Source organism: Thunnus maccoyii, chromosome 6, assembly GCF_910596095.1.
Source record: "Thunnus maccoyii chromosome 6, fThuMac1.1, whole genome shotgun sequence".
Taxonomy (NCBI): Eukaryota; Metazoa; Chordata; class Actinopteri; order Scombriformes; family Scombridae; genus Thunnus; species Thunnus maccoyii.
In genome coordinates this window covers 17,695,788-17,722,618 of record NC_056538.1, presented here as the reverse complement: position 1 = coordinate 17,722,618, position 26,831 = coordinate 17,695,788, and the positions used below count along the sequence as shown (strand labels likewise).

General features: G+C 38.5%; 1 protein-coding gene across 25 annotated transcripts in view; it reads left to right on the top strand.

Annotated features, from left to right (window-relative positions):
* The window catches only part of elna (elastin a), a 91,051-nt gene that overhangs the window by 14,174 nt on the left and 50,046 nt on the right, over positions 1-26,831 (top strand). For 20 of the 25 annotated variants that reach the window (XR_006096474.1, XM_042413590.1, XM_042413581.1 and 17 more), the window contains exon 1: positions 25,130-25,450. The exons of the other annotated variants lie outside the window; for them this stretch is intronic. Coding sequence is in view for 19 of the 20 variants with exons in the window: in XM_042413590.1 (XP_042269524.1) it covers positions 25,375-25,450 (76 nt within the window). In the remaining variant the exon portion in view is untranslated. Of the gene's footprint in view, positions 1-25,129; positions 25,451-26,831 lie in introns of those variants that run through there. 25 annotated transcript variants of the gene reach the window in all.

Sequence of the window (26,831 nt, the reverse complement as noted above, 5' to 3'; positions counted from 1 at the left end):
GTACATAGGTGAGTAGTGCAGTCTGTTAGATAATAGATACTTGATATGCTAAATGAACACTCACGTTAGACCTACAGGCAACATGTTTCAGCATTCACATGTTTGGGAGATGCTGGCACCATTTTGTGTCATGAAACTGGTGCAAAAAGTGTCTCTGCTACACCGGGTTTACAGTTTACTTTAGTTCTCATCGTTCCCTTTGTCACTGATTGCAGGTTGTTCAGATTCAGACCAGGCTTTTTAATCAATTCACCAGTCACGTTTAAATTGTCAGTCTTATTTATATGAATTAGCATAGACTAAATATTAGAAACACCTCTCAGAATTATCGAACACAGTTTAACAGCACCACAGCTACAACCTCCAAGATAAGATAAGATTGCCTCCTTTTCCGTCCAGTGTCACACACTGAATCACCAAAGCTGAATAAGCCATTGATTGTATTTACACCTTTTTACATGCTATCTTGCTAACCATGTGTTTGGATGGTTAGCTTTGTGACATCCAAAGAACACATTTTTAGTTCTATTCAGTAACTATACATGCATTGAAAAATCAATTTTCCTCACCTTAAGTAATGGATGCATCCTCCCTCAAAACCACACACACATACAAGAAACACTGTAGTATTCTTACAGATGTAACTAGATACATGATGAATCAGGAGCTCTCAGGGTTGCCAAGTATCATCAAATCTTTCACCTCCATGCCAGCAGTTTGATCTAACAAAAGGTCCCTAGGTATGTACCATGCTACATTTGAACCACAGGCATTTTTGTGTTACTTTCCTGGCAATATTTGTGGAAAAAGTCTATGCTTGGCCCTGACTCCTTTCTTTCACTTACGCAGTTTGTCCTCCCTGTCAAAACTCTTGACAAGACCAGTCATTCTAATTTGACGATTTATGAGGCAATGACACAAAATCTTGACAGATGGATGTTTTGATTTTGAAAGAAGGTGTTATTGAGCTTTGATTTCATATTACATTTATATTTGATATCCTATCTTTGATGTAATAATAGCCAGCTTAAGCGTGCCTCACTTTGTGGTTAATGAGTTCAAAGTAGTCACCCTTGGGCAGACATGATGTAGAGTGACTTGGAATTTCCATTTGTGTTTTATATTTTCAGGCCACTTTAGTATCCCACCACATGAGTAATTAGTATTTATTGCATTTTACACCACATGCACATAGCATATCATGAAACTCAAGGAACTGTGCATTTTTGATTAACATCTATAGCATTTTAATGGATTTCTTATAATCATATTAGCAACAAAACTAGGCAGCTTATGTTGACAGCTTGTATTTTTCCTTTGCTGTAAATTCTAGCAGTGGAGCCAACACGCTGTATTGTAAGGGTTTGCACTGATCATGCACCATGTGCAATCATCTGTCTGCCAACAATCCTTCACTCAAACTCCAGCTTCTACTGCCTCTCAGTGCTGAGCGGTCTTGACAGATCAAACCGCAGAGGCTGAGGGCACTGATTAGAACAGACGAAAAGCAGTTGAACTGCACTAGTGATAACATCGTGAGTATGGGAGAAAGCATGGCAGGAGCAGCAGTGCACGCCAAAAGAATTATGTCAATGAGTCTGACAAAGTGGGCTATAACAAAAGACAGTGACCCATGATTAGAGTCTTTTGTGAACCCGTTCACTGAAAGCTTTGAGGTGCTGTTGAATTACTTGCTCTTGCCTCAGACACATACTGTAGCCTTCTGGAGGGTTTTCTGTGCACTACATAATATTAAAGGATAATACCATCATAGTATACTGTGTTTTTGATTTTGACCAGGAATTACAAAAGCCTGCGAAAGTTTCTGGGATATATACACAAGGATATTTACTCATTAACTTACATGGCTCATTCATCGTTGCATATTTAGTCCATTTATGAGTTTTTTGGTCATTTGCCATTTTGTCTTTGGTTTCTTAGCTAGGTTGTTCTTGAAACATAGACGTAAAGTTTCAACATAGCTTGTAAAGTAGTTAAGTTCCAGGTGTTCTGGTTTCCTGCCATAGTCTAAAGATATAAATCATATCAGGTGGACTAGAGATTTGTAATTACCCAGGGGTATTGTTGTGTGTCTATCTATATGTTACCGCTATGGTGGACTCGTGATATATGTCTCCTGTGGCCCTGAGAAGAAATAAGTGGGCAGAGAAAAAGATTTCCACAAAAGTCAATGTTCATTGATTATACAGTATATTGAATTAAATTTGAGAGGAGTGTGTTTAATTTGTAGTCTGTACCAAGCTCATCTTTATATTGCCTGTAATCATGCTTCACTGTACAAAATACACATTCTCTTTTGGTTTTAGATTGTTGATACCTTGATAGTTAAATGTTTTCCCGAATAGTCAGTTGCATTCTTTTACTACATAAGGTGAGAGAGTCATTAATTTTCTTTAAGTTTTATTTCACAACATGCCAGACAAGATTTTATTTTATCCATAATATGCCTGTCAGACAGTATTTGTTGAGAGAGACCTTGCCAGGAAATGAGTCAGTTGCGTTCCACCAGTGACTCTGAGACAAGCTATTAAGTGATTTACTGACCCTCTGGTAGATATTAAGTCGACACAAAATACCTACGTTCTTATTTCAAAATATGGCACTGTTCAAGGCAACATGAATATCACACAAGGTTCCCAGGAAACTGTCACCTAAGGATCCACATTATTAATAAAGGTGAAAAGTTTTATGATCACCAGGGGCAACATGTAGAAACAAAAAGAGGCAACACCTCTTAGTTTGAACAGAGTATTGGTCTACATATATCTGTTAACTTAACAACTTTAAAGATAAAAACTTAAAGTAAAGTAAAGTCAGGGCTTTATTTATTTATTTATTTTAAAGTATCACTTACAAATGACAAACTGAACTGAGAGCTGACTACATCAGAGTGTAGCTGGCTACTCAGCAGGAGACCTGAGATGTTCCCACAGTACTGGTCCATCTATCCCCTCAGTCATAAACGGCTTGCTGACAGGACCTTGCAAATATGTTGTGCTGGTTACGCAAAACACAGCGCAACCCTGGTTGTGTGTGAGTGTATTAGCTAAGCATATATTTAGACAATTTCAATATATTATTGTGTTTTTTTATAATCTAAGCCTTAAACACTTGTCAAACATAGCTTGTATGTGAACAGTAGTGATGCGCGCCATTGCGCTGATTGCAGTTAATCCGTGGATCAGGCAGGTTGGGTCATAAAAAATTACATTCTGATTAATAGCGGATGGGTCGCGGGTGGTGAAACAATACATCATTAATGAGGAAAATATTAATTACATTCTCTAAAATGTGAAGATAGCAGAGAGCAGAGCTGCGGAGCTGTGGTCCACTGCTGCTCTGTAGCAGACAGCAAACTAACAACAGGGAATACTAAGAAGTATACAGACTTATTTCTACAATTATAGAGAGATTGAAGAGAAACTGGTGCACTCAGTATGCTGCAATCTTTCCAGACTGCTTGGGTTATCAGGAGCAGAAACAGGACCGCAGCAGGCCGCATACATAGGCTACATAAATGAAACTGTATTGGAAAGCCACAGTTCACCATGGAAACGTTTACAATTACTGAAGGCAGCATCTCTAATCTTTAAAGTAAATCGTTGTAAAAAACACTCATACATCAACAGGGGCGGATTTGGTGATTTGGGAGCCCCAGGCAAACTCTGTCATGCAAGTAAAGAAACAACACTTTGATTTTGGGACAGTTGACATTCACTTTGGGACGGTTGAAATTGTATTTTGGGATAGTGGAGAAAAAAGTTATTCTGGAGCCCTGAGTAAAGTATATACATTATTATTATATTATACAAATTATTCACATTATACATTATAATGACCATGTTGTGGTTTACAGATGTGGGTTAACATGAAAAATAGGCTTATAAGCTTTTTTTTAAGTTAATTGAAAGATAGTTATAGTTAATAGTTTACTCAGGAAATCTCATTTATATCAAGATCAAGAGCTAGTAAAACTAAAGTTTCTCAGAGGAATGACTCTCTTAACTTCAAACTGTATTGCATATCATTCCAGTAGTAAGGTACATAGAAACCAGTCCTCCACAGTTCAGAGTTTGTATGGGGAACTTGTAAAGCCAACCACCTCTGTGATCTGGTGTCATGGTTATCAGCTCTGCTCTCAACTAAGGATGTTAAATATCTTGGCAACTTAGATAGCAAGGCTTTATAAATAAAGGCACAGATGTTAGCGATAACCATCTGACCTTTTCATACAACTCACAGTGATGAGTGATGATATTTAGTTTTTGAGCAAGATGTTCAACGTGAGGGGGTTTTTTTGTCTATCCTAATCTCTAAGTAATATAGGTCAAGAAGATCATCATTTTATTGAAAATTGCCTGGTTATCATTTGCCATGACAGTGTTTCCCCTAGGTTGACTGCTTTGGAGCGGGGGGGGGGGGGGGGGGTTGTCATATGTGGGGGCATATGACAGAGACTCATCAGCTACACACTTCTCCATTCTCTGTTAAAGAACGGCTGAGATTGACACTAAAATGAGAATTGCTGGTCCACCTTAACTGAGCCTGGTCAAGTTAAGCTAACGCGTTGTTGCTAACTTCGGGGCTAACCCCCTTCCATAGATGAGTATTTTCTTGAGGAATTGCAGCATTTATTAACTGACACACAGCCTGTACTGTACATTTACTGCCAGATTGATAACTTACTGCTAAACTTTTCCTCTGCTCCGCTCGCGTTCACGTCATGTTTCTGCCGCTCGCCCTCTGCACTCGCGCAACTACACACGCACTGCTTTATTCCTTAACAGAGCAACGCTACTCTTGCAAAAACACGTAGATATCCTTTGAAGAACGAAGAGAGTGAGGATGACTAAAAAATCCACAATAACGTAGGGTGTTGCACAGTGTGCGAGAGAAAATCATTAATGATCGTCTGAAATTTTAGCAGCGGCGCTCATAATATTGCAGTGGCGGTGAATGAATATAGGGGAAACACTGCATGATGTTTTCTGAGAATGCCTCCTTTAATGCCTCCAATGGATGACTCACACCAACAGCAATTACACATATGTTTTATGGCAAATTAGTAGATGAACCAATACATCTTTTACACCTGATCATACAAGCTGTGATGGAGTGGTAATATAAACAGTGTGTCATACTCCTGCAAATAAATATGTTAGTGGGGTTACTCCCTTGTGATTAAGTTGTTCCATTGTATCACTGGACATGCTGCAGTGGTCCATGATTTTTTCACAGTGATCCATCAGCACATAAAGCTGCCCTCCAAGATTTTCTGTGTTGTATACAATATCACAATCCTTTACGATCCTCTGTAAATGTGACAGGACCTTATGCGGTCTCTCGTGCTCATTATGGTCATGTGGTCATTTCTTCTCAGTAATTACTGGAACCTATAAAGTTGGTGCAGTCTTCCAGCAAGAAGCTGCCACTCTGCCCTGTCGGTTTGGCACCTGCTCAGGTAGGAAGGCATGTGCAGACTGTTGGGTAACTGTAGGAGCAGCCCTGAGAGAGACATATTTCTCATAGATTGATTTTACATCTATTATTAAACTCCCCCTAAGAGGCATCTTTGTACCCCATTTGAGGTTTCACCCCACTCCCTTTAGACTATGCCTCCTCATTTATATGCAACTTGAAAAGCAAAAGAGTGGAGAGAAAATATTATTTCAGATTGTTTTGATTGCTATAAACCACAGGAGAAGTAGTATGAATAGTATGCATGACGATTAACTAAAGTGGCTTCCTCTTTCCGAATACCACATTGCCACAGATTGTTTTTAAGATTTCACTTTCCTCTTTAACTGAGGTACATAATTTCAGTTTGCAGTTTGAGCAGTAGTTATTGATAAAGTGACTAAAGAGCTTTCTTTGCTTGATCATTAGCTTACATTGAGCCAGTTGCTGCTTCTGTTGTAAACTATGAAATCATAGTAAATCATAATTATTCTATACTTTAGTGGATGCTACTACTTTCCCACTGACCCTTTGCATACTCACAACCTATGAAAATAGCCAGACACAAGCTCAGGTCCAGCAGTGCTCCAGGCCACCCAGCACCACTTTGATAAGATAAAAAGAACAGCAGCAGCAACCACTGCAGAGGTTCTGTGCTGGACAGACTAAAGCTGTACCAAAAAGTACAGATAATTGTGTTCAAGCCATGTAGCTACTGATAGAAGATTCGAAAGCTGGTGTCCATTAATATTGCATTCTTGTTGCCTTCTCAGCTGGCTTCTGATTGGCTCAGGGTGATGTCAAACAGGACTATTGCCAGTTGTCAAAAATCACAGACCGAAATAGCATCCAGCTGGAAAAAGACAGTGATGACAAGAATAATCACATCTTCACTGAAAACCCTCCATGTGCATTCCTGGATATGATTTTGGAAATGACTTAAGTTAGCGTGATGCTACTAGAACATATTTAGCAATGGTACTGTTTAATGACACATCTTTTGCTTCATCTAACTCACTGCCATAGTTTTACAAAACTTTGCTTTTAGAGTCATTGTCTTTTTTTCTTCTTTACATTGATGTGCTTTCAGATAAGTTATCTGTCAGTATTCATTCATTTTTAGCTGTTCTAGTTGGACGTTTTGTGCTCATTTTTTCCTCTCCACCAGAAAAATAGAGGAAAAGCAAAAGAATAATCCATATATATTTTTTACTTTTGAAAGAATACCACATTTCTCAACTGATGGGGTAATCTAAATTTATGGAGCCTGCCACATCTTGAATCACACCCGTCTAGGTTAGCGTGATGTTTTTATCTGTTGTTTACAGCTGAAAACAAAATCAAGAAATGTGATCCTGATGGAGACCTAGCCAAGCTCTTTTGTGGATTTATTCAGATTTTAGAACTTAAAACATCCTCTTGAGTGCTATGAAGTTGTGGACTGTTTTCTAAAACATGACTTGCTGCAACTATGAACACATTCCCAATAAAATACCTAGAAGGGGCCAAAAGATAAGCCTCTGTGATGCTTTTTAAAAAGGAAGCTTATGCTGACATTCCTGGACTCACTGAGACGCCTGAGAGAGTCTGACCCTGCTGTATTTAATTAAAATTTAATGAAATATTGGGACAAATTATGCTTTTTCCTTTGTCAAAATGCACAGTTGGTAAAACTTAATTCTTGAAACATAACGGATAATTTTTGTGTTTCAAGTTATTTTAGCATGTCACCTGTGTCCGTAATGAAAAGTGATCATAGAAAACCACAAATGGAAAAAGAGGGCAAAATACAGATATTAATGCAGGCTAAATCTGATAATAAACCTGGTAAACCTCAAGACATTTTTTACACATAACATGTCAACAGATTCTTGATTGTTAAAGATACATTTATTCTATATTGTTAAAATGAAGTTAAAAATATTTAGAATCCTGCAATTAAATGCACATTTCATTCACAAATTTTGCATAATTGTAAGATGTATAGAGCTTGTTTCTCTCAGCATTCAGTTGCTCCTTATTCTAATTGTGGAAAGATCAGCTATAATAATGTCACTGTGACATTTTACATGGACCCTAATACATTCATGTTTTCTGTAGCAATATTGTGCTGCTTTATTTTAGACCATAAACAGATTGTTTGTTGGTAACTGAAGATGGTTACGGTAAGTTTTCAGTCACTTGGCCACACTGCCACACAAATGCACCAATAAAACAGTTAACAATGTAATGGATGCCACCTGTTACATCAGTCAATGGTGGTGCTCAAAAACCATGACAATAAACATTTAAGAGTATGGAGAAAACTGCAACAACAGACATCAGCTACTACAAAATGAAAACCAAAAAAAAAAGAACTGGCACATCCTGGGCACATCTTAGTTCACATTTTCCTTTCGTCATTCCCTCCCAGGCGACCACAGCTGCTGCATAACAAGAGGCACTTCAGGAGAACTGGAGTAACAGAGAATATGTGGAGGAATGTTTTTGTTTCCCTGGTGCCTACATTCTGACCAAGCTGGCAGTGCTTACTTAATTAGCTCTCATACAGAACAATAATGCCAAACCCTTCCTGAGCATGTTCAGTGAACATATCACAGACATGACGCAGTGGTTTTGCCCCATTAAGCATCCATATCTTCATGCCAAGAACCACATCCAGAAATTAACAGGCCAGCTTATAGCTATATGAATGTGGGACAACTGCAACAATGTGCCAATGTCAGGAAAAGGCCTCTACTGTTGAATAGTGCATCTGTTTCTTGAGGAAATGTTCACTCTTAAGCCTTTTCTTTCACTGCCACCGCTAGTGAACAGGACTAATGTCTGTTGAAACAGCAGTGCCTGTAACTATTGGCTGAATTGCATACTTGGAAAAGAAATTCATTAGAAAAATCTGCAAGCCTGGCCCAAAAGCACTGTGCTTTAGTTATACTACCATTTTGAATGTGAGGTACAAAGGTCAGATTTCCTCATGCAAACTTGTTTTTGTGTTAAAAATAAAATAAAAAGAAGTCTGGTGTTTGTGAAAAGAATGGAAAATGTGACTTGAGCTCAAAAGGTGAGAAAAACTGTACTTGCTACCATAAAAGTAGCAGTAAATCATAGAAACAACCCAGTTAAAAGTAAATGCTGTGATGGATTGGTGTGACAATGGCTTTCATGTCTCATAATGCGCTCAAATCCCATAATGTCAAGAAGATTTCTACTATGAAAATACTGTGAAATTGTTCCATTTTAAGCTAGTTTTCCCTTATATAACCATGACTTAAGTATTTCCTTAACCTTAAACAAATCAATTTGCTTGTCTTGACCTTAATAGATTTAGTTACCTAAAGCTAACTCTAACTGCCAAGTTTTTTTTATTTTATTAAACATAATTTCTGGTCATCTCCTTCATATGGAATGATCAAGCAGCTGTTCTGGTGGACCAGACCAGTATAGGGAAGCCTAAGGTGGCCTGAGCTCCCATAAAAGCTCCCTTTACAACTTGGAAGTCCTGCCAATCCCTAATGCGCAGGCTCCCTCCTAAGAGGTGGCTCTGTATGGACAGCAAGATCAATATAGGTCTCCACCTGTCTAAGGGTTTGGGGCAACCCAAAGTGAGGTTATTATATCTTAAATACTGTAATGAAAAAGGAAATAGATCAAGTTTATCCAGCTTGCTTAAGTCTGCTGATCTGTTTGCCCTGTTCTTCCCTTATACACCCCACTGTTCCTTGTGGCTTGGCCTGCCACTCTTGCTCTCCAACCATGTTTATCTTTCTTCTATTTTATCACATTCTATTTACCTTAAATAGTAATTTGTGCCTTCATATTGTGTTGTTTTTCCTTCTGCCTCCCACACACATATATGCACAAACACACTCACACATATGCACACTTACACTGGTGTAATTTTACCCCAAATCTTGACTCTCATCCTCTGATTCCTCTGTTTATTGCACTCATAGTTACACAGTCAGATGCCACTAGTGCTTGTAGAGGCTCCGGAACAGGGCCCCAAGGCTTTGGAGGGCCCAACATAGAGGATAAATAGGCAAGTTGATCTAGGTCAGGTGAGCAGCATGCACCACTTTGGTCATTCAGAGGAAAAATGTGAATGTAAGTAAGGGTAACACTATTTGGCTATAGTTTAATGGCACAAAAAATTCCCTTCTCCCAAATCTTCCTAGTGCTAGTTAATAGTTGTTTTTTTTGTCAAACCAATAAAAAAGTGATTCAATGAGTGATGTAATTCTATTGCCAGGGTACAAAAAAAATAAGCTCAACAAAGCTCCTTCTTTAATGAAAGAAGCAGGGTTGTTAATACTTAAAGAATAGAGTTCAGGGATTAGATGTACAGGTTATGTTTACTAAAGCGCAGGGCTCTGGTAGCAGTATAACAGTATTATACATTGGTTCTGTTGTTCTACTCTCTATTTATTTAGCTTATTTCTTTTGTAAAAAGTGATTTTATGGAAGTGAAATGAGTACCTTCTGAATTAAACTGTATGCCACAGGTAGTGAGAAAAAAGTCTTAGTGTTAAATGGAAATCACTGGATAATACATGTTCTATTGGAAACCTTTCTGTACAATTCAGCTGGTTGTAGTTGGAGTACATACTAATTTAGACTCTCGGCACGCTAGATGATGCATAGCACACTCTTCCTCTTGAACATGGTGTAAATTATGCACAGCATCTCTAGGGGAAATTTGGGAACAGGGGTTATAATTAACAACAGGACTCCAAAATGAGTTTTAAGCTACATATTTCGCAATACTAAGCTGTTGGCAATATTACAAGAGTGGAAGACTGGAGTGAAATTTGCGGCGCCTTTGAGGATTATGGCAGATGATCAAACATAAGATCTTTCCTGACTTGACCATTCTCTATGAATTTCCAAATCTGAAGAGCAAGTTCATGGTCATTTGTATGTTGGGGTAAACCAGTCTACAGAATGTGATTATAACAGTAGTGGCATCCTTAGAAATTAGACTTGTTTGGATATGTGATATCTGTACCAAAGGTTTGATTTCTTCTGCTGCACTGTATTAAAAGATTTAGAGGTTTAGACTTCTTCATGTCTAGATTAGCAAATTACTTACATGCCATATATACACTGAAAGAGTTACTGGGTGCTGTAATCATCCCTCCTCTCCATATTGGCTGTGAAGAGATCCCCTTGTGCTGCAACTGCACACTTTTTCTTTGCAAAATGCATTTTGATGTTCAGCTGCAGCTAATATGAGAGTTTCAGCAGTCTGAATTAGCCAAATTTAAACCTTCAAATCCTTCATTTTAGTACAAATTCCTTCTTCCCTGGATAGTGTTTTCTTGCTGAACCACAGCTAAGGGATACTCCCAGTTAGTTGCATTGCTGAGCAAAACACCAGCATTTAACCTACTGGCAACTGCCAGGATGAAGACACTGATTTGATTTGGCCTTTAGGAAGGAATCACTTCATGGCCTATATGAAAGGAAGGAAGGGCTAACAATAGACCTTTTTTACAGCAGAAATTTGACTCATAGTAGGAAAAGCACAGGTGCTATTAATAATATTAATGATGGCTCCACTCTGTTTAAGTGTCTCAGTAAGCCTGGACAGTGAGTCAGCATGCACAATATGAGGACCCTGAAACCCAAGCAGCCAAATGCAATTCAGCTATCACTAATTTAATCATTTTCACCTGTGCTTTTCCTGCTGTGACATTTCAAAATGTCTTCTCTGAAAAAGTTTTTTAAACTCAACGTAACTCAACATATGAAAAAGTCCTTACATTTCCTTTAATGTATCAGTTAGTTAAAGGTGTTTATTGGATAAAAAACATAATCATTGTATTGAAAACAGATGATTGTATGCCTGCCTTTTATCTTAGACAAGAAAAGACAGATGAATTGCAGATATTACTAAGTTACTCTAAACTGTTCCTCATTGATAGTCTTGTTAAAATTTTGTCAGTTGATATGGACAAAATTAAAATGAACAAAGCCTGTTTGGAAATTGAACTGTCATCCTTCCCATCAAAAGCCAAATTCTTTAACATTTATGTGCCTGAGCTTCAGGGTTTTTTATTTTGTTTGGTGTTTCCTGGTAGCTGTTGGACCTTGCAAACAGCAATGATATGATCTAGAAGAGTCATCAGTAAAGTGATATAACATGATATAACGGTGTATAACATGAAGTTTGTGTTCTTTTTGTTCAAGTATATAAAAGGAGGTTGTTAGTTGTTTTTTCTTTTAAGTCAGTTACTGCATCTGTTTTGTTCAGTAGTAGTACTGCTAAAACAATCATTTTACATACCAAGCTTCTATAAAGTTCAACATTATTTTCAAAATCAAACTACAATTTATAAGCCTACTCTGCAGATCTGTCATAATAGAGTTCTTGTCACAACCTCAATGTGACCATTTTTTCTTCTTCATTTTTCCTTCATTGAAGTTTTCAATGTAATTGCTTCGAATCATAAGTCAAACACTTTTTACTTCAGTTACTGCATAGTTTGTGTACTGACAGTTCTACTCAGTAAAACTTGAAAAAGGTGTACTTTTCTGTCATTTTCATTTTTATCAGATAAGCTTTATCACCTTATATAGCACATGAGACAATCACTAACTTTCATAGATTTCATAACACACCTGAATGAAAATAATCTTTATCTCAAAATGCCCTTAGACTTACTTCTGTTTGAAATATACAGTATATCTCTGCATATGGTTTTAGGCTGTGCCAAAGCTAGAATGATTATTGCAATACGTACTCAAGCTAGTTATTGTATATGCCTATATAGATGAAATGTTCATGGCTCTCTCTCCCAAACAAGACATTAACATTATAATGGGCAGCTTTTGGAGGACAGTTCCATCCATTTTTGAAGCTTATCTAGCAAAATTTCAGGAGTAGGACCACACCTAAACTGCACCACTGCACTGGCATTCCTATAAATACTAACCTAACCCTCTCCTCCTCATTTGCTCTCCTATTCTGTGCCAGAACCAAGATCACACAACATCGCCTCGAGCGCACTCAAACAACTGAGCTACTACTCATCATATGAGCAACATCATCCATCCACTCATCTCGTCTTAAATATGGATTTCATCTCACTATCCACACTGGGATGCCAGCACCTCTTGCTGCCCACTATAAGCAATCGCAGCAGCTTGCTTTAGCCAGGGTGCCTGGCACCGGGATGCCAGGATCCTCCATCTCCCACTTCCACCAGTCCTTGAAGTTCACATCAGCCTGATGCCCAGCACCCAGCTTTCCTCCACAGCCTTTGCAGCAGCAAATTCCTTCCAGAGTTAACTCCAGTCTTCCCTCTCAACCCATTCCGGCGCAGGATGCAACTATTAACTTCACCTTGTCTACAGCTAACCCTCCCGTTTGCCATCCTAATACTTTCATCTCCCGTCCACCCACCCGTTCCAGAGAACCATTTGCAAATTCCCACCTGCCGCCAAGAACTGGACTATTACATATCTACCATCCTTAATCTGGCCCTCTGTTTTGGAGGTGATGGTTTCTATGAATAACACATCCACTTCACCTCCATAGCCACAGCCCGCCTTCAGCAATTTAATGAAGCCACATACTGGAGCACACTCAACACTGGAATTTATTGTCGCAGTGGCCACGCCCGCCCTGTGTGCCCACACAACCCCACTCCGTAGAAGCCAGGTAAGTCTAGCTACCTATCAACACCTATTAACATCCCTGCTTTAGCAGCAGCACTATGTAACCACCCTGCTCCAGTTTTTGATAAGTTGCCTGCAAACAGATTTAAAGAAGGTTTCCACCCTGGAATTTCTGCACAACCATCCATCTCTTTTGAATGCAAAAATCTTCAGTGAGCCATAAATGAGCCAGAGTCAGTCGACCATTAAGGAAGTTAATGAAGGCTTCATGATCAGTCCATTTGCTCATTTCCTAACTTCCACATCAGCCTCCTTGGTATCGCAACCAAGAAATATTCCAGAAAGAAACGCATTCTTAACGATCTTTCAGCACCTGACAGCAGTACCATCCACATCATTAATAATTCTCACTTCACTACACCACCATCAACCATACCATTGCCCTCATCAAACTCACCAGCAAAGGGTCATGGCCCTCAAAAGCGGACATCACCAGCGCTTTCAAAGTTCTCCCTATCCACCCTGACTTCTGGCAATTCTTCCCCAAGGGCGAGCCTTCCACTTGCTATTTATCACTTATTCTGTCCCATCACTTTTGACTTCCATCTCCCTGGACAGTTCAAGCCATGCTGAACCCTGTATGTGGCTCACCCTTCCTGCCGACTGGAACGGGATCGCCTTCTTTTACAATAACCAACTGACTCACCCACATGACATCCATCTGTACACCGATGCCACTCCTTCTGCAAGTTTTGGGGGTTTCTACAATGGAAGATGGTTTGTAGCAGAATGGCCCCCATAGCTTGCAAATAAGTGCCAGGTCACTTCCTCCACTCTCTTCAAAATCTACCCCATAATAGCCACTGCTATTCTGCGGGGCCACTAATGGTCCTGTAAGTCCATCCTCATATACTCAGACAACCTTGCAGTTGTAGACATAATCAACAAAGAACGCTCCAACTCCCCATCCATCATGCTGTTCATGTCCTGTGTAATCTAGCACTCACAAGAATATGTTCTCCACACAGCTCACGTTCCTGGTCATTCCAACGCCACTGCTGACTCTCTTTCCCGTTTCTTGTTTCAGAAGTTCAGAAGCTTGGCCCCTCATGCAGATACCCTCCCTACATTGGTTCCTCCATATTCAGCACTAACATTCAACTTATAAATCCTGCCCTAATACTCTTGACTGGCGATTCCCAGAACTTCATCATCAATTGTCTATCAATCAAACTCTCTCATCCTACTGGACACCTTGGAAAAGTTTCCATTACTTTCACGACCAGCATAACATAACCTTCCTGGCGTTCGATCTCATCACCTTGACTTGTTTCATTACCTATGTCCATTCCATGATGGCTATTAAATCACATACCATCAATGTTTATCTAAGCAGCATCAGCTTCTTCTCCAAACTCATAACCGGCAGTCCAGGCCTGGCCTCCAGCCATCCTCAGATAATTTCACTCCTCAAAGGACTCCTATGTCAAGAGGCAGCTAAAAATCCTTGCTGCCTTCCTCTTACTGCTGACTTGCTGTCAGTCTACATCCACATCATCTGCTCTGGATACAGCACTCCTCATGTTGCTCAAACTCTAGAAGCCATGTTCTTACTTGCTTTTTTTTGGTTTCCTCAGATGCTCTGAATTCATCGCCTCAACCATTTACTTTGACCCATGCCACCATGCTTACATCTCAGACTTGTCTTATTTCTCAGATGATACCATGGAACTCTACCTAAAGCAAACTGAAACCAATCAATCCTTCTTGTTGATGGTGTGTCCCTTGCTAATGAATTGAAACTTATTTAGCAAAGTTTCAGGAGCAGGACGACACCTCAACCGCACCACTTCTGGCATTCCTATAATTACCAACCTAACCCTCTCCTCCTCTTTCACTCTTGTATTATGCGCCCTTCCCCCTACCCTATGCTTCTTCCTTTTTCTCCTGTCCTTCCTGCCCTTTGTAGGGTCCTGAGGGCATCCGTCATTGCCCGGGTTCTGCAGCGGATTCCCTACAAAGTCTCCCCACGAGGCATTCAGCAAGCAGAAGAACTACACTCATCAATCTTTTCTTTAATAAATCATTTAAAGGCGTCTTGTTGATGATGTGGTCCTTGCTGGTGAAGTAACTTTAGAAGACAAAGAAAGACAAGGCTGCCAAGAATTTGAAGGGTGATCAATCTGAGGCTTGTGGAATTGGCATTGAAGCTCAATGTCAAAGTCTGAATGTAAATGCACTTGTACATCGAATGCATGTGCTACTCTACAGTGTTGCTTTGGGGGGTTTTATCTGATGTGATCTCACTCTAGGTAAACATCCGACCTGGCATGTGATTTTTAGCAGCTGCTCAGAGAATGTAATGACTTTTCAACAGAATATACACTGTGTATAGAGAGGGCCTCTGTGCTTTTATGACCTGTCTTAGATCAACAGTTTTATATTGTCAAAAATGCATAATGGGGTGAGGGAAAGTTTTAAAATGAAATGTTGAAAAATGCATGAATTAGTCAGCCAATCATAAGTACTGATGCCCAAAAATCTGAAGCATTTTCGAGGGGGATCATTTGTTGACTGCAGTCAACCAAAAATCTGCTTTGCACTGCAACCACTCTACTGTTAATTGATGGTAAATTTGTATTAGTGTATTATCATGACTTACAATATAATCACAGCATATGCAGGACATAATGTTTAAAAACTCTGAAGTATGAGTCATAGGCCATTATACATAAAGGCTTTAATGTACTTTTGCTCTTTGCTATACCTCAGAGTACCATAGGAAATTGTAGCACAGTTTGTCTACCTGTGTGGTCAGAATATGCTAGAGGAACAGCTGCTTCTGTAATTCATTTTGCTGTTTTTTTTTTTTTTTAGCAGTCTGCACTGAACCTCTTCGGTGCTCTTTCATATGATTCTATCTCTCTTACCCACTCTTTGTTGTACAAACATACAGTGGCTTTTGGTTCAAACAAAAGCATGTGAGGGGTCATGCTCTGACGTCTTACAGCAGCATCTTACAGTTTTGTATTTTTCCATTTTGCTTCATGTAGTATAAAGTAGATTACTAACCTGTCTGTGAAAGAAATGTTCTTTACTATCAAAGTGTGGGTGTTGCACAGGTAGTGCTGGAGAAATGATTTGTTGTTATGTCTAGGGGAATTACTTACTACTAAGCCTTGTGACTATACCAGTAACTCACAGGCCACAATATATACCGAGTGCCAATAGTTGCCAACGGCCAACAAAGGATGCAGGTCCCACCTTAATCACTGTGAGCTGGACATGACTCTTGTGTAGCTCTGAAGAAGGCACATTTGTCCTGAAATATCAGCTTATGGGATAAAGTCTGTGTTGTATAACTGTGAAAGTGCTCTGCCCTTTATGCAAGTTTGTACACTTGTTTGCTGCCTACAGTTCTTTTGTTGTTCCGCATCAGCAAGCTAACTTTTCCCGCTTTGGTTTTCATGTTTATGGGCTTACTCACTTCCCTACTCACAAATGTAGAATTCAATTGCTGGCACAAAATATGTGAGACAGAGATTTATCAATTAAATAATTATTGAAAAACACTTGTTATAGCAGCAGTTATTTCATTCCACATGGGGCTTTCTGACAGTTTAAAGAGCCATCATCAAGCAGAGCTGGTATTTATGTTGTTTTGTGCAATGGATGTTTCAAGCCAAGATAAAATCCAGAGAAATGGTCCTCTACCATCACATTTCAATGTTGGCCAGTTTGTTTTACAAAGGCACAGCTGACTGCTGTCCGAACTGTCTGTCTCCATGGTATCAATGTGTAATTGTTTCTTACTGTTTATCAGGCATTATCTTAACATCAAAGATTATTCTCTTGATTTTGTTGCTGCATGAGTCCAAAATGTACTATAACTTTAGTAGCCTTTTTTTAATTCATTCATTATATTTGAGGAAGGGTGTTTTATCCATGTAATGTACATAAAAGACAAAGGAAAAGTTTTCAGGGTGAGTGCACAGTTGTACAAACTAATTATTATTATTGGCATCCTGCACTTTTAACAAAGTGGGTAAGAGTGATTCTGTACTGTACTGTACTGTCACTGTACTGTAGTGATACTGATACTGTATATGGAACTTGTAATTTCCCTGCTTGTTCTGACTTTCAAATCAATCAGTCACAACCAAATCAATCAATCAAATCAATTTGAATTCCTCAATGCAAAATAAGTGAAATCTGGTCAAGCAAAAGCCATTCATTGAGCAATATCCAAATCCGAATGGACTACAATATGAAAAACAGAACCCCCCCCCCCTCAAATTTTTAAAATATTGACAACAGGTCTTTGCCTTTTTCACAATGTCATATACCTTACAAGGAGGCAGTATTTTAGTAGATTTTTTTTCCTCTTCTCAAAATATTATTTATCTATCCTCCATGTCTATAACACAAGGTTGATGGCCCTAATTTACTGTGTTGATACTGGAATCTGGCTGATATGATTCAGTATGCTGTTATCTCTCATTAAGTGCCATTAAGTTAGAGTTATTTTTTCTGGGATTGAAGTGTTCTTTTACTATGATAATGATTTATGGTGGCAGAACATTACACAAAACAATACCTTAAATGTACACTAACGCTGTATTATCCATTCGGGTCAAAATCCTAGAATTCTCTTTTCATAAATAGAGTGCCATGAAATTGTCCTCCTTACAATACTTAAAGCTTAATTAAGCAATATTTAAGATATTATTGTTACATTAAATTACTCAATGCAATTTGAAATGAACTGAGGATCCAACTGAGAGTGAGGATCCCAGTGTGCAGCTCTTTTAGCTCGAGGTTTTGGTTTAATGGTCCAATAAACCTCAGACAATGCATTGGGCAGCCACTAACAGAACATGAACTCACATGAAACACGAGCTGGTTGAACCTTACTGCACTTGTCCAGAGTGAAATGATTGTAAGCTGAAATAAATGACTGGCTTATTTAAAAAAAGTTTATTAACATTTAGCAAGCCAAAGGGACCTAGATATTTTTGTCAGGAATTGGCAAATCATACCAGGATCTCCAAGTAGAATGGTGTTAGCAACACATTATCCACAACAGGGTTTCTTAGGCTTTGTTTTGGGTCTTTCTGCCTCTGATAGTCAAATAGTGCTGTTTTAACTTGGCAATGTTGTAATGTCCTTTTGTTGGGAATTTTTGTCAGACCTCTCTCCAGAATATACTGAGATTTTGTTTCTTTTGTCATAACCACACTTGAAACTACTCCCTATTGGCACAACTACTGTGAATATTATGATTCTGTAAAATTTGAAAGCCATTTGCACTCCATGTTTCTCTAAGCACTCAACATAGTGTCAGATGAGTAGTAGGCAAGGAGTGAGACAGAGAACGGCCGTACATTAGAAAAAGTCAGTGTCTCGGTTGATTAGTGCCTCAACTTGTTCCCAAAGTCAAGGTTCCTTTTGATTGCTCAGAACAAACACATTTTTGGAAAGCGTCTCCTGTGATGGTGATCCACTCTGACCTAGTGTGAGAACTCGCTGGTTTATCTACAGATTGGGCCAGCTTGTCGCATTCTTTCCTTAGTGGGTATTCATGAAAATGCCATTTATTCACGTTCACACACTAAGAGCACACACTAAGTAAACTAAGGTACTTAGTACTTATCACATATGGTAAAGTCCCTCCTGTTGGCCTCAAGAGTTCTGTTATATGGGACATAAGGAAGTTATAACAATGTCAAGGAAGTGCGTTAGTGTGCATGTCGGAAATGAGTGTCACTGCACTTAATTGAGCCCTGAGTAGTGGGTTAAACTAACTGCAACTGAATTTCACTTGGAGGTATTTTATGTATAACATACCTTTGATCTTAGGCAACAGGAAATTTCAGTTTTGTCATTCTTTGATGATCTTAACTTGGTGAAATGCATGGGAATGCTGACATTTTGGCTTCACTCAGCCAGTTTTCCCATGTCTTAGGTACAATCACATCAGCATGTTGTTAACATCTCACTTGATGATTGTGGTATCCTAAGCATGTCTGTTGCTGGACACCATCTGACACGATGAAAAGTTGTTTCATCAAGATTTTGTGTGAATTCTATTTCCTACACTCTCTCACTTTTTACTGACACATTGCTGGACATTTCTACTTCTTGTGTCCTAAAGAAAGCCTAAGAAACACTGTGATAATAATGGAAACAACTGTCTCAGCACTAATGTAAAAAAGTTGTTTATTTTTAATCATAATATTTAATTTTTAAGCAGATAAACCCATTTATCTTGTAAACCCTACCATGACACAGAGAAGATACACAAACAAATTGAGTAATAATAGTCATCATAATAAAACCTACATTCCTAATGTGTGCTTCATTTTAAAGTATACAGTATGTAACCAAAATCTTAGCCTGTCTTTACTGCTTATGTATATGATCACTGCAAAGGCTGAAGGAGAATGAATACATAGAAACTTGAATGTTTTACTTGAGTGCATGCAAAACACTTTTAAAGTTGGGTCTTAGAGACTTCAATGCCAAACATGAGTCACTCTCCTGCCTGGTCTGGCCCTTTCCAGAACTCATCAGTTTTCCCTGGGTGCCTGGGCTTGGATGTGATGTCCACTGGAACCTGCCTCATATACAGAGTAATGTTCACTGTGGAGAAACCACATCTGGAGTGTGGTCTGGATGTGTGTATCACACTTTGGAGGTAGGCCAGTCTGCTTGTCTGTGTTTGTTGGTGACACCACAGGCTATTAAATGAATGATGTTTGCACCATGCACCAAGGCACAAGGGCACTTGTCATCTGTGATGGTTTCCACTATACAGTGTCCCACTGGGCAAAGATGAGGATGGTGGAAATAAGCTTAAAGAATGCCTTCATCTGTCGTCAGACCATTGTTGTTGAGTTTTTGTATGTTTTAGGAAGCTTATAACAAATGAAGCTTAAATGGGCCTCAAACCAATCTGAACAGTGTCACTTGTAGAAAGGAGATCCAAGAATCGTTGGCATATCACAATGCATATCATGCTAGAACCACCCAACAGGGCTGGCCAACTTTACTCTGTGATCATCGCATGATAACAATCTCAGAAGTGATCCAGTGCAGCACCCCACAGCAAGATATAAACACTTTCCCAGTGAAGAAGGGTTTTTGTACCAATAGCAGTCCATGTGTAGACTGTTACACAGTAATTTCCCCTCATGCTACAAGAAATACACAAAAAAACAGCTCACCATCTGTATCAGCATACTTGTTTGAACCTGAGAAGATCACAGGCAGCTAAATCAGTTCAATGTGGATGCCTCCAATATTGATAATATGTTTCTGTTCAGGGAACCGATATTTGATTTATCATATTTGACACCATGTCCATATGAGTGGATTAGAAAGGTAGAGTGAGTGGGACATGGCATGGTGTAAGCATGTTGAAAGTTGAAATAACCGCTATGCAGTAGTAACAGCAACTCAAAACAATAATTTGTCCATTAATGCAGCATCTAATGAATGTAAGTGCACATCTTTTTGCTAGTCCTAATCTGTTTTTTATACTCTGGCATTAGTTAGTAAAATTACCACCTGACTTCTGAACTGATTTACAACTATGTTGCATGTAAATCCCGTACATAAATGGATTGGTTGTGCCAACCCAGCATTTATATCTCTCTCATTCAAAATCATTTTAAACCTTCAGACTTGTTTACTTCACCAAAACACTTAGGTTTTCTCTTGTAATTGTAAACATTATTTATATTGACAGGTAGTATCTCCCCCTGGGCTTAAAGGATAGTTCGCCAATTTTCAAGTCTGTCCTAAAACAACAGTGTGTTATAAATGTTATTAAGTTATAATGTTTATACTGGCCATTAAGAGATCCTTTCATAATGCACTTTCAATGCAAAATGTCCAAATGAGTCACAATCATATCAATATTTTTCAAAGTTAGTCATTTTAGTGCCAAATTCCCCCTTTTTGTTAGAATCCTACTGCAGCTGAACAGGAAAACATTGTCCGTCGAGACACAAAGAGGGAATTTTTTTTACTAAAAAGACAAACTGTAGAAGATATCCACTTTATTTTCGCTAACTCAAACAGTTGAAGCTTCATATTATCTTCAGAAAAACTTGTAAATACATTTTTGCTTAAAATGAGGACTGTGGATTTTTAAGGGGATCTTAAAATGGTCAGTATGAACAGGAGAAATGATTTCAGTGAACAAAACATGTTTACATTTTCATATGGGCACTTGACTATTGTTTTAAGACAGACTTCAAAAACTGTGAAGTGATCCTTTAATATTGAAGTACATCCTGTTGTATTTCTGGTGTGACCATGACCGATGTGTAATATAGGAACACACAAAGAGAATGTCTTGTTTGACTGTACTGTAAGAAAATTACAATTAACAAGTAATTAGACATATTTTCAGTACTTCTTACATTTAAAACCCCACCAGTACTTTATACAAAGAGGGGTTTTGCCATGACTGCATTGACAACTTTCCTAGAGTCTATCTCATTCCTGCAGACTGACCACGTTTTCTGACATTTTTGTGAGCAACGCTGCTGTCTGTCAGACTGTTTTTTCTACTTGGTGTATTGCAACAGGCTTGAGTTGCATGGCTCGTCTTAAAGTAGTTGCTGAACTGGGGAAACTGCGGTCATTAAGATTTAGAGCAGAGAAGTAATTAGTGTGTCAGTTAGTAAATAAACCCCCCAGTGGCTTGGAATTTAATATACTTCTGCTTCACTGTGTTGATACGGTTTCTGGCAGTGACCTTAAGACTTGTCTTTACAGACTTAATTTCCCTTTTACCAAAGCCAAGTGTACTTGGAAGGTTGAAGTGCATTATATAGTGATGCTCTGCCAACTGTGCCTGCAGATGAAGAGCCATTAAAGCAAGGGTCTTTTGTAATCCTTGGTTGTCTCCAAGAGAGTTGGTTCCAGTCCATGTAATGTGACAGAGACACAAAGAAAGTCCAAACTATCAAAAAGGTTTAGGAGCATGAAGCAAATCATCCTCTTTAGCCTCAGTTATCAGGCTCATAATCAGTGGATATCGGCCAGTGACCTGGGACTGGTGAGAGAACAATCTTGATTCTATTACTGCTCGTCTACTGGCTTCTACCTACACATCATCTGTAGATTTTTCCAGATACTTCTACAAACTGTGACTCACCACTGTCATGAAATACCATTTATCTTAATTTTAAAAAGAATAGTTGCCATTAAATAAATTATCTTGATGTATACAGCTAAGATATGTACAATATATCAAACTAAGGTGAAACAAATGACTCACCACATTTTTCAATGGTGACCACAGCCATACTAATTAACTGAAAATATGCTACTATTAACTATACTGCAAACTATAAATTCCAAGTCAATTTCTCCTCTTGAAAAAGTAAAGAAGCCATCACAGCAACATAATTGTCATAAAGAACTCACAGTTTATGCTATAATTAGTGATAGTAAATTTTGTGTGACCTCCCATCATCCTTCACCAAAATCTATGTTCAATTTCAGCCTTTTTGGCAAAAACACCATTCAACTAAGCCCAAAGGAGTACCAGACATGAGCTAAAAAAGGCATTTAAACTTGCAAATAAAAGGAGAAAAACACTACTCTCATCCAGAATACACTTCTGCTTCCCAAACTGATTAGTCAGCTGGGGCGGCTTGTCTTAAATCAAACATGGATAGAATAGTACCATGCAGAATACAGCATTAGGTCAGTGTCCTCCTGATGTTTGGCTTGTAACTAATGATTTACTGTAATCATGAGACCTGACTATAGTAGATAATTTGTACTTAGTCAGTGTGTTGTTTTTTTCATTTATGTGATGAGTTCACTGGGAAAAACTGATGTTTCAGTCATCGTTGAAATCATTCCATCATGTGTGATATTTATTTTGTAGCAGTTAAAATTTACCGTTGGCTATGTTTGGCCTTTGTGTGATGGGGTCCACTGGTGCAATGGGACCTCAGGTGTGCCCTGAGAACAGCAAAACTAAATTAAATTGTTTAATCAAATTTAAACAATACAGTGAATTTATAAACAGCCCTGTTCCGCTAAGTTAATAACCAGTTCTGGCAACTCATTTTATTTACTTGCTGGCCCACTTCATCTGTTTTCATGCATTTATGTCATGAATAGTATGTTTAAGAATGCTGCATCACCTATGTGTGCCTCACTGCAAGAAAATTTGTATTTGAGAATGAGAATGAAAATCAAACTTATGGCGTTTAGGTCACATAGTCAGTTTCACACATAGCTGTATTTCCCACCATTTTGTTTCAGTGGAATATTAATGATATTTGGCTTCTTGCAGGGTTCAGTCTATGGCAGAAACAAAGCGTAAGTGTACATCATTGGTCTCTAAAGGTGTATTTACACGGAACATAAAGAGAAAATTGGATGCATGGCAAATATAAGTCAATGTAAAACACATTAGTTGAGGTGAAGATGAATCAGCTCAAATGGAAATTGTTTCTACTGGAGTGAAAAATTCAAGCTTATGTGGAGATGAATGAGTCTACTTCATAATTCAAGTAAGAATGTGCTTTGCATTCAGTCTGAACAGCTGATATTGTTAGTATGCTTGATCTAACTTGAAAGAAATCAGCATGAGGGAATATGAACATTAATGGTGGACGTCACTACTATGAAGAATACTGTGTGTCTTGGAAAGCAGAACCCATTAGCATGCATACAACCGCCGGGTCTGTCAGGTTTGTATCTGAGAGAGTAATGACTTTGGCTGCAGCTTTTGCCAATAAAAAGTACCTCTGCTCAATCTCTTCTACTTAAAATCTCAAAAATGTATCCCAGGACAGAATAAAAAGATGGACAATGACAGCCTTGTCAGCAATAAGGTGTTTCTTAAGTAATGGCTGGACATTTTGAGCCAAGCTGAATCTGTCTGGAGAGGATGTGTCCTGTTAGTGATAAAGCTCTGGTGCTAATCTCCTTTCGACACAAGATCTGTGAAACAGTTAATCAGTCAGGAGTTTACAAAGTTGTTTTAAAATGATTTGTTGATATTATATTTGGTAAATGAAGAGGAGACAGTAGCTTCTTCTCCCCAATCCATTTTTTCATCAATGTATCAAAGGGCAGCTGTCAAAATTTGAATGCTTTGCCAAAAATGTTTACTCATAAAGAAATAAAGGTCTAATAGCCTGTGGTTGTGATATAAGTGAACACTGATACAGACGTATTATCAGGAAAGAGCAGAATCTTGCCACAATATTTTCTCTGACTTTGGAGAACCATAAAAGAAATATTTAAGCCATAAGCAGGGTTTATTTATCTCTGTTCTGCAGCCAGTCTTAAAAGCACATGCACTAGGTTGTGAAAAACTCATATAGTTCAAAGATTGATTGTTCAGGGATCAGGTCTGTTGGCTCCTGCTCAGAAAAGTCAGTCACCTACATCCTCTAAAGTTTAGAATTGACAGATGTTGGTCTTTGCTTCCTTCTGATCCCTGTTATGAGACTCACAATGACAATGATCTTGATGAACTGGCTTTGAGAGACTGCCTAGACTAGCAGGCTGGTGTTTCTTGGCTTCTTTGCTTTCTGTCATCTCTGTGTGATGTCGACAGTTTTCTCATTTCTTCGCTAGAACCTATTTGACTGGTTTTCAGTCTTGGACTGCCAGGCACAATGCACTGCTATTTCCAGCATATTCATGCAGCCAATAACTTTGTAATGTCTTGCGCTGATATTTTGTGGACATTCCCTGTGTTTCATTCCCTCTATCTCAAAGTTTTCATGATCAATTACTGCAGTAAAACAACAAGAAATAGTGTTAAAACCAACCAGCTGAAAATTAGAGCTGTAGTAATTATCTGGGTATGTAGTTTGCTCTTCCTCAGTCTCTTTCCTTACTCTTACAGATAAGTATGCTCCGTATCCATGCAAATGCTTGGCAGACAGTTCAATTCTTTCTGGCTGAGGGGGGGGGGGGGGTTGTCTCTCTCTCTCTCTCCCTCTGAGTGTGTCTCTTTCCCTCTCTCCCCCTTTCCTTGCTGGCAGCAGCGTCTGTGCTGTTGGCAGGAGTGACCAGAATAAAAACAGCAACACCAGACATAGAGGAGGAAAAAAAGCAAAGTTATCCATTGAACCAGAGTCTTTGCCCTCTCTTAATTACGTCAAGTCCCATATCTTTTCCCTTTTTTCACCTTTTTTCCTCACTCTCTAAGACTTCGAGTTAGTGGTAATTAGCTAGAAGAGAATAAAACCAGCTGATCGGGAGAGGGGTGGTGCATTTTGGAGCGAGATGGCTAACAGAAACATTCTGTTGCTCTTCTGTGGACTCTTCCTCATAGCACTGATTCAGCCCTCTCTTCAAGGAGGTAAGTGTGTACCACAGGTGAACTGAGCCATGATCTTCGCTGCATCAATCACAGACTAAGAACAGGTGCAATTTTTTTGTTTGTGCCTCTTTGTCCTTCTGAGATATAAAACATCATAACATCTTAAGTGATTAAAGTTTTGCTGATGCAGATATAAGATATCAAGTAGTACCTTAACTTATTCTTAAGCAAAAACTTTTTATATAACATTGTAAGCATATGATTTATTGGTTTCAGTATAGCTTACTGTCATTTTTTTTATGAAATAAAAGTAACATGTTTTGTGTTAACTTTGATAGTTTTGTTTCTTTACCCAACTATAACTTAAAAAAGATGCAATTACATTGCTATGTATTTTTGCTTTGGTTGCTGATTTAAATATACTGGTAATATAAAGCTCACATGCTGCAGTCATGAAAGTGAAAGAGTGTTTAGTCTGGCTTATCTACTACACACCACAGTTATGTTCCAACACACCACTGTTGAAGGACACTATCATAAATAGAGAGGGAGTTATTCTTAGCACCATATTTACATGTGTATTGCTAATAAATTGGAGATTATGTTCAGCATTATCTGGGGCTTAACTAGGTATTTGTGTCCACAGGCTTTAAATTGTTGGATTTAACAGTAAGAGACAACTCTGCATCATAACTTTATATTAGTTCTGCCATATTCTGCCATAATTTTAGTGTGTGCAAAATTTAAATCTAATTTTAAATGATAAACTAACCATTCATTATATGTAGTCCTCTATAATATCTTTTCATGTATATATTCATGTATTTTTCAGCATTAGACAATTAAGCTGCATCCTACTCACACTTATGCATACATTGTGTATGTTTAAATGGCTCAAGACAGTGTATATAGGTTGTGTGTAAAGCTTAGGATCCATCCTATATCATGTCAGGAAAAGAAGGTTCCAGCGGGTCCCTCTTTACACTCAGCAAAACCACATAGTTTAAATGTACCCCTGATCAACTACCAGATGGTGAGTGTCACATTGACAGCTTTTGGTCTTTTCTTGAAGTTAACCAGGCTACCCAAAATCCACGAAGCAGCAACATGCAGATTTAAGGGGTTCGTTTCAAGTGCAGTTTGAGTTTGGCTGAGATTCTCTGAGATATTCAGCCCCCAACTGGAAAACATGTTTAGCATCTGGGTCTGGGTATGCTAGAGTCCATTTTCTGTTGTATTTATTTTCTTAAAAGTCACAGCTGTTTATGTTCCTTATCTTCCAGTGTCCACGTGGTCTTTCAGGTGCATTATGGTTAGATTATTAGATTAGAAATATTTTGTCCATATTAAGTCTCACTTTTCCTAGCTGTTCGTTGGCCGTCTCTAATTTGGTGATGTCTACAAAGTCTACAAAGGATGT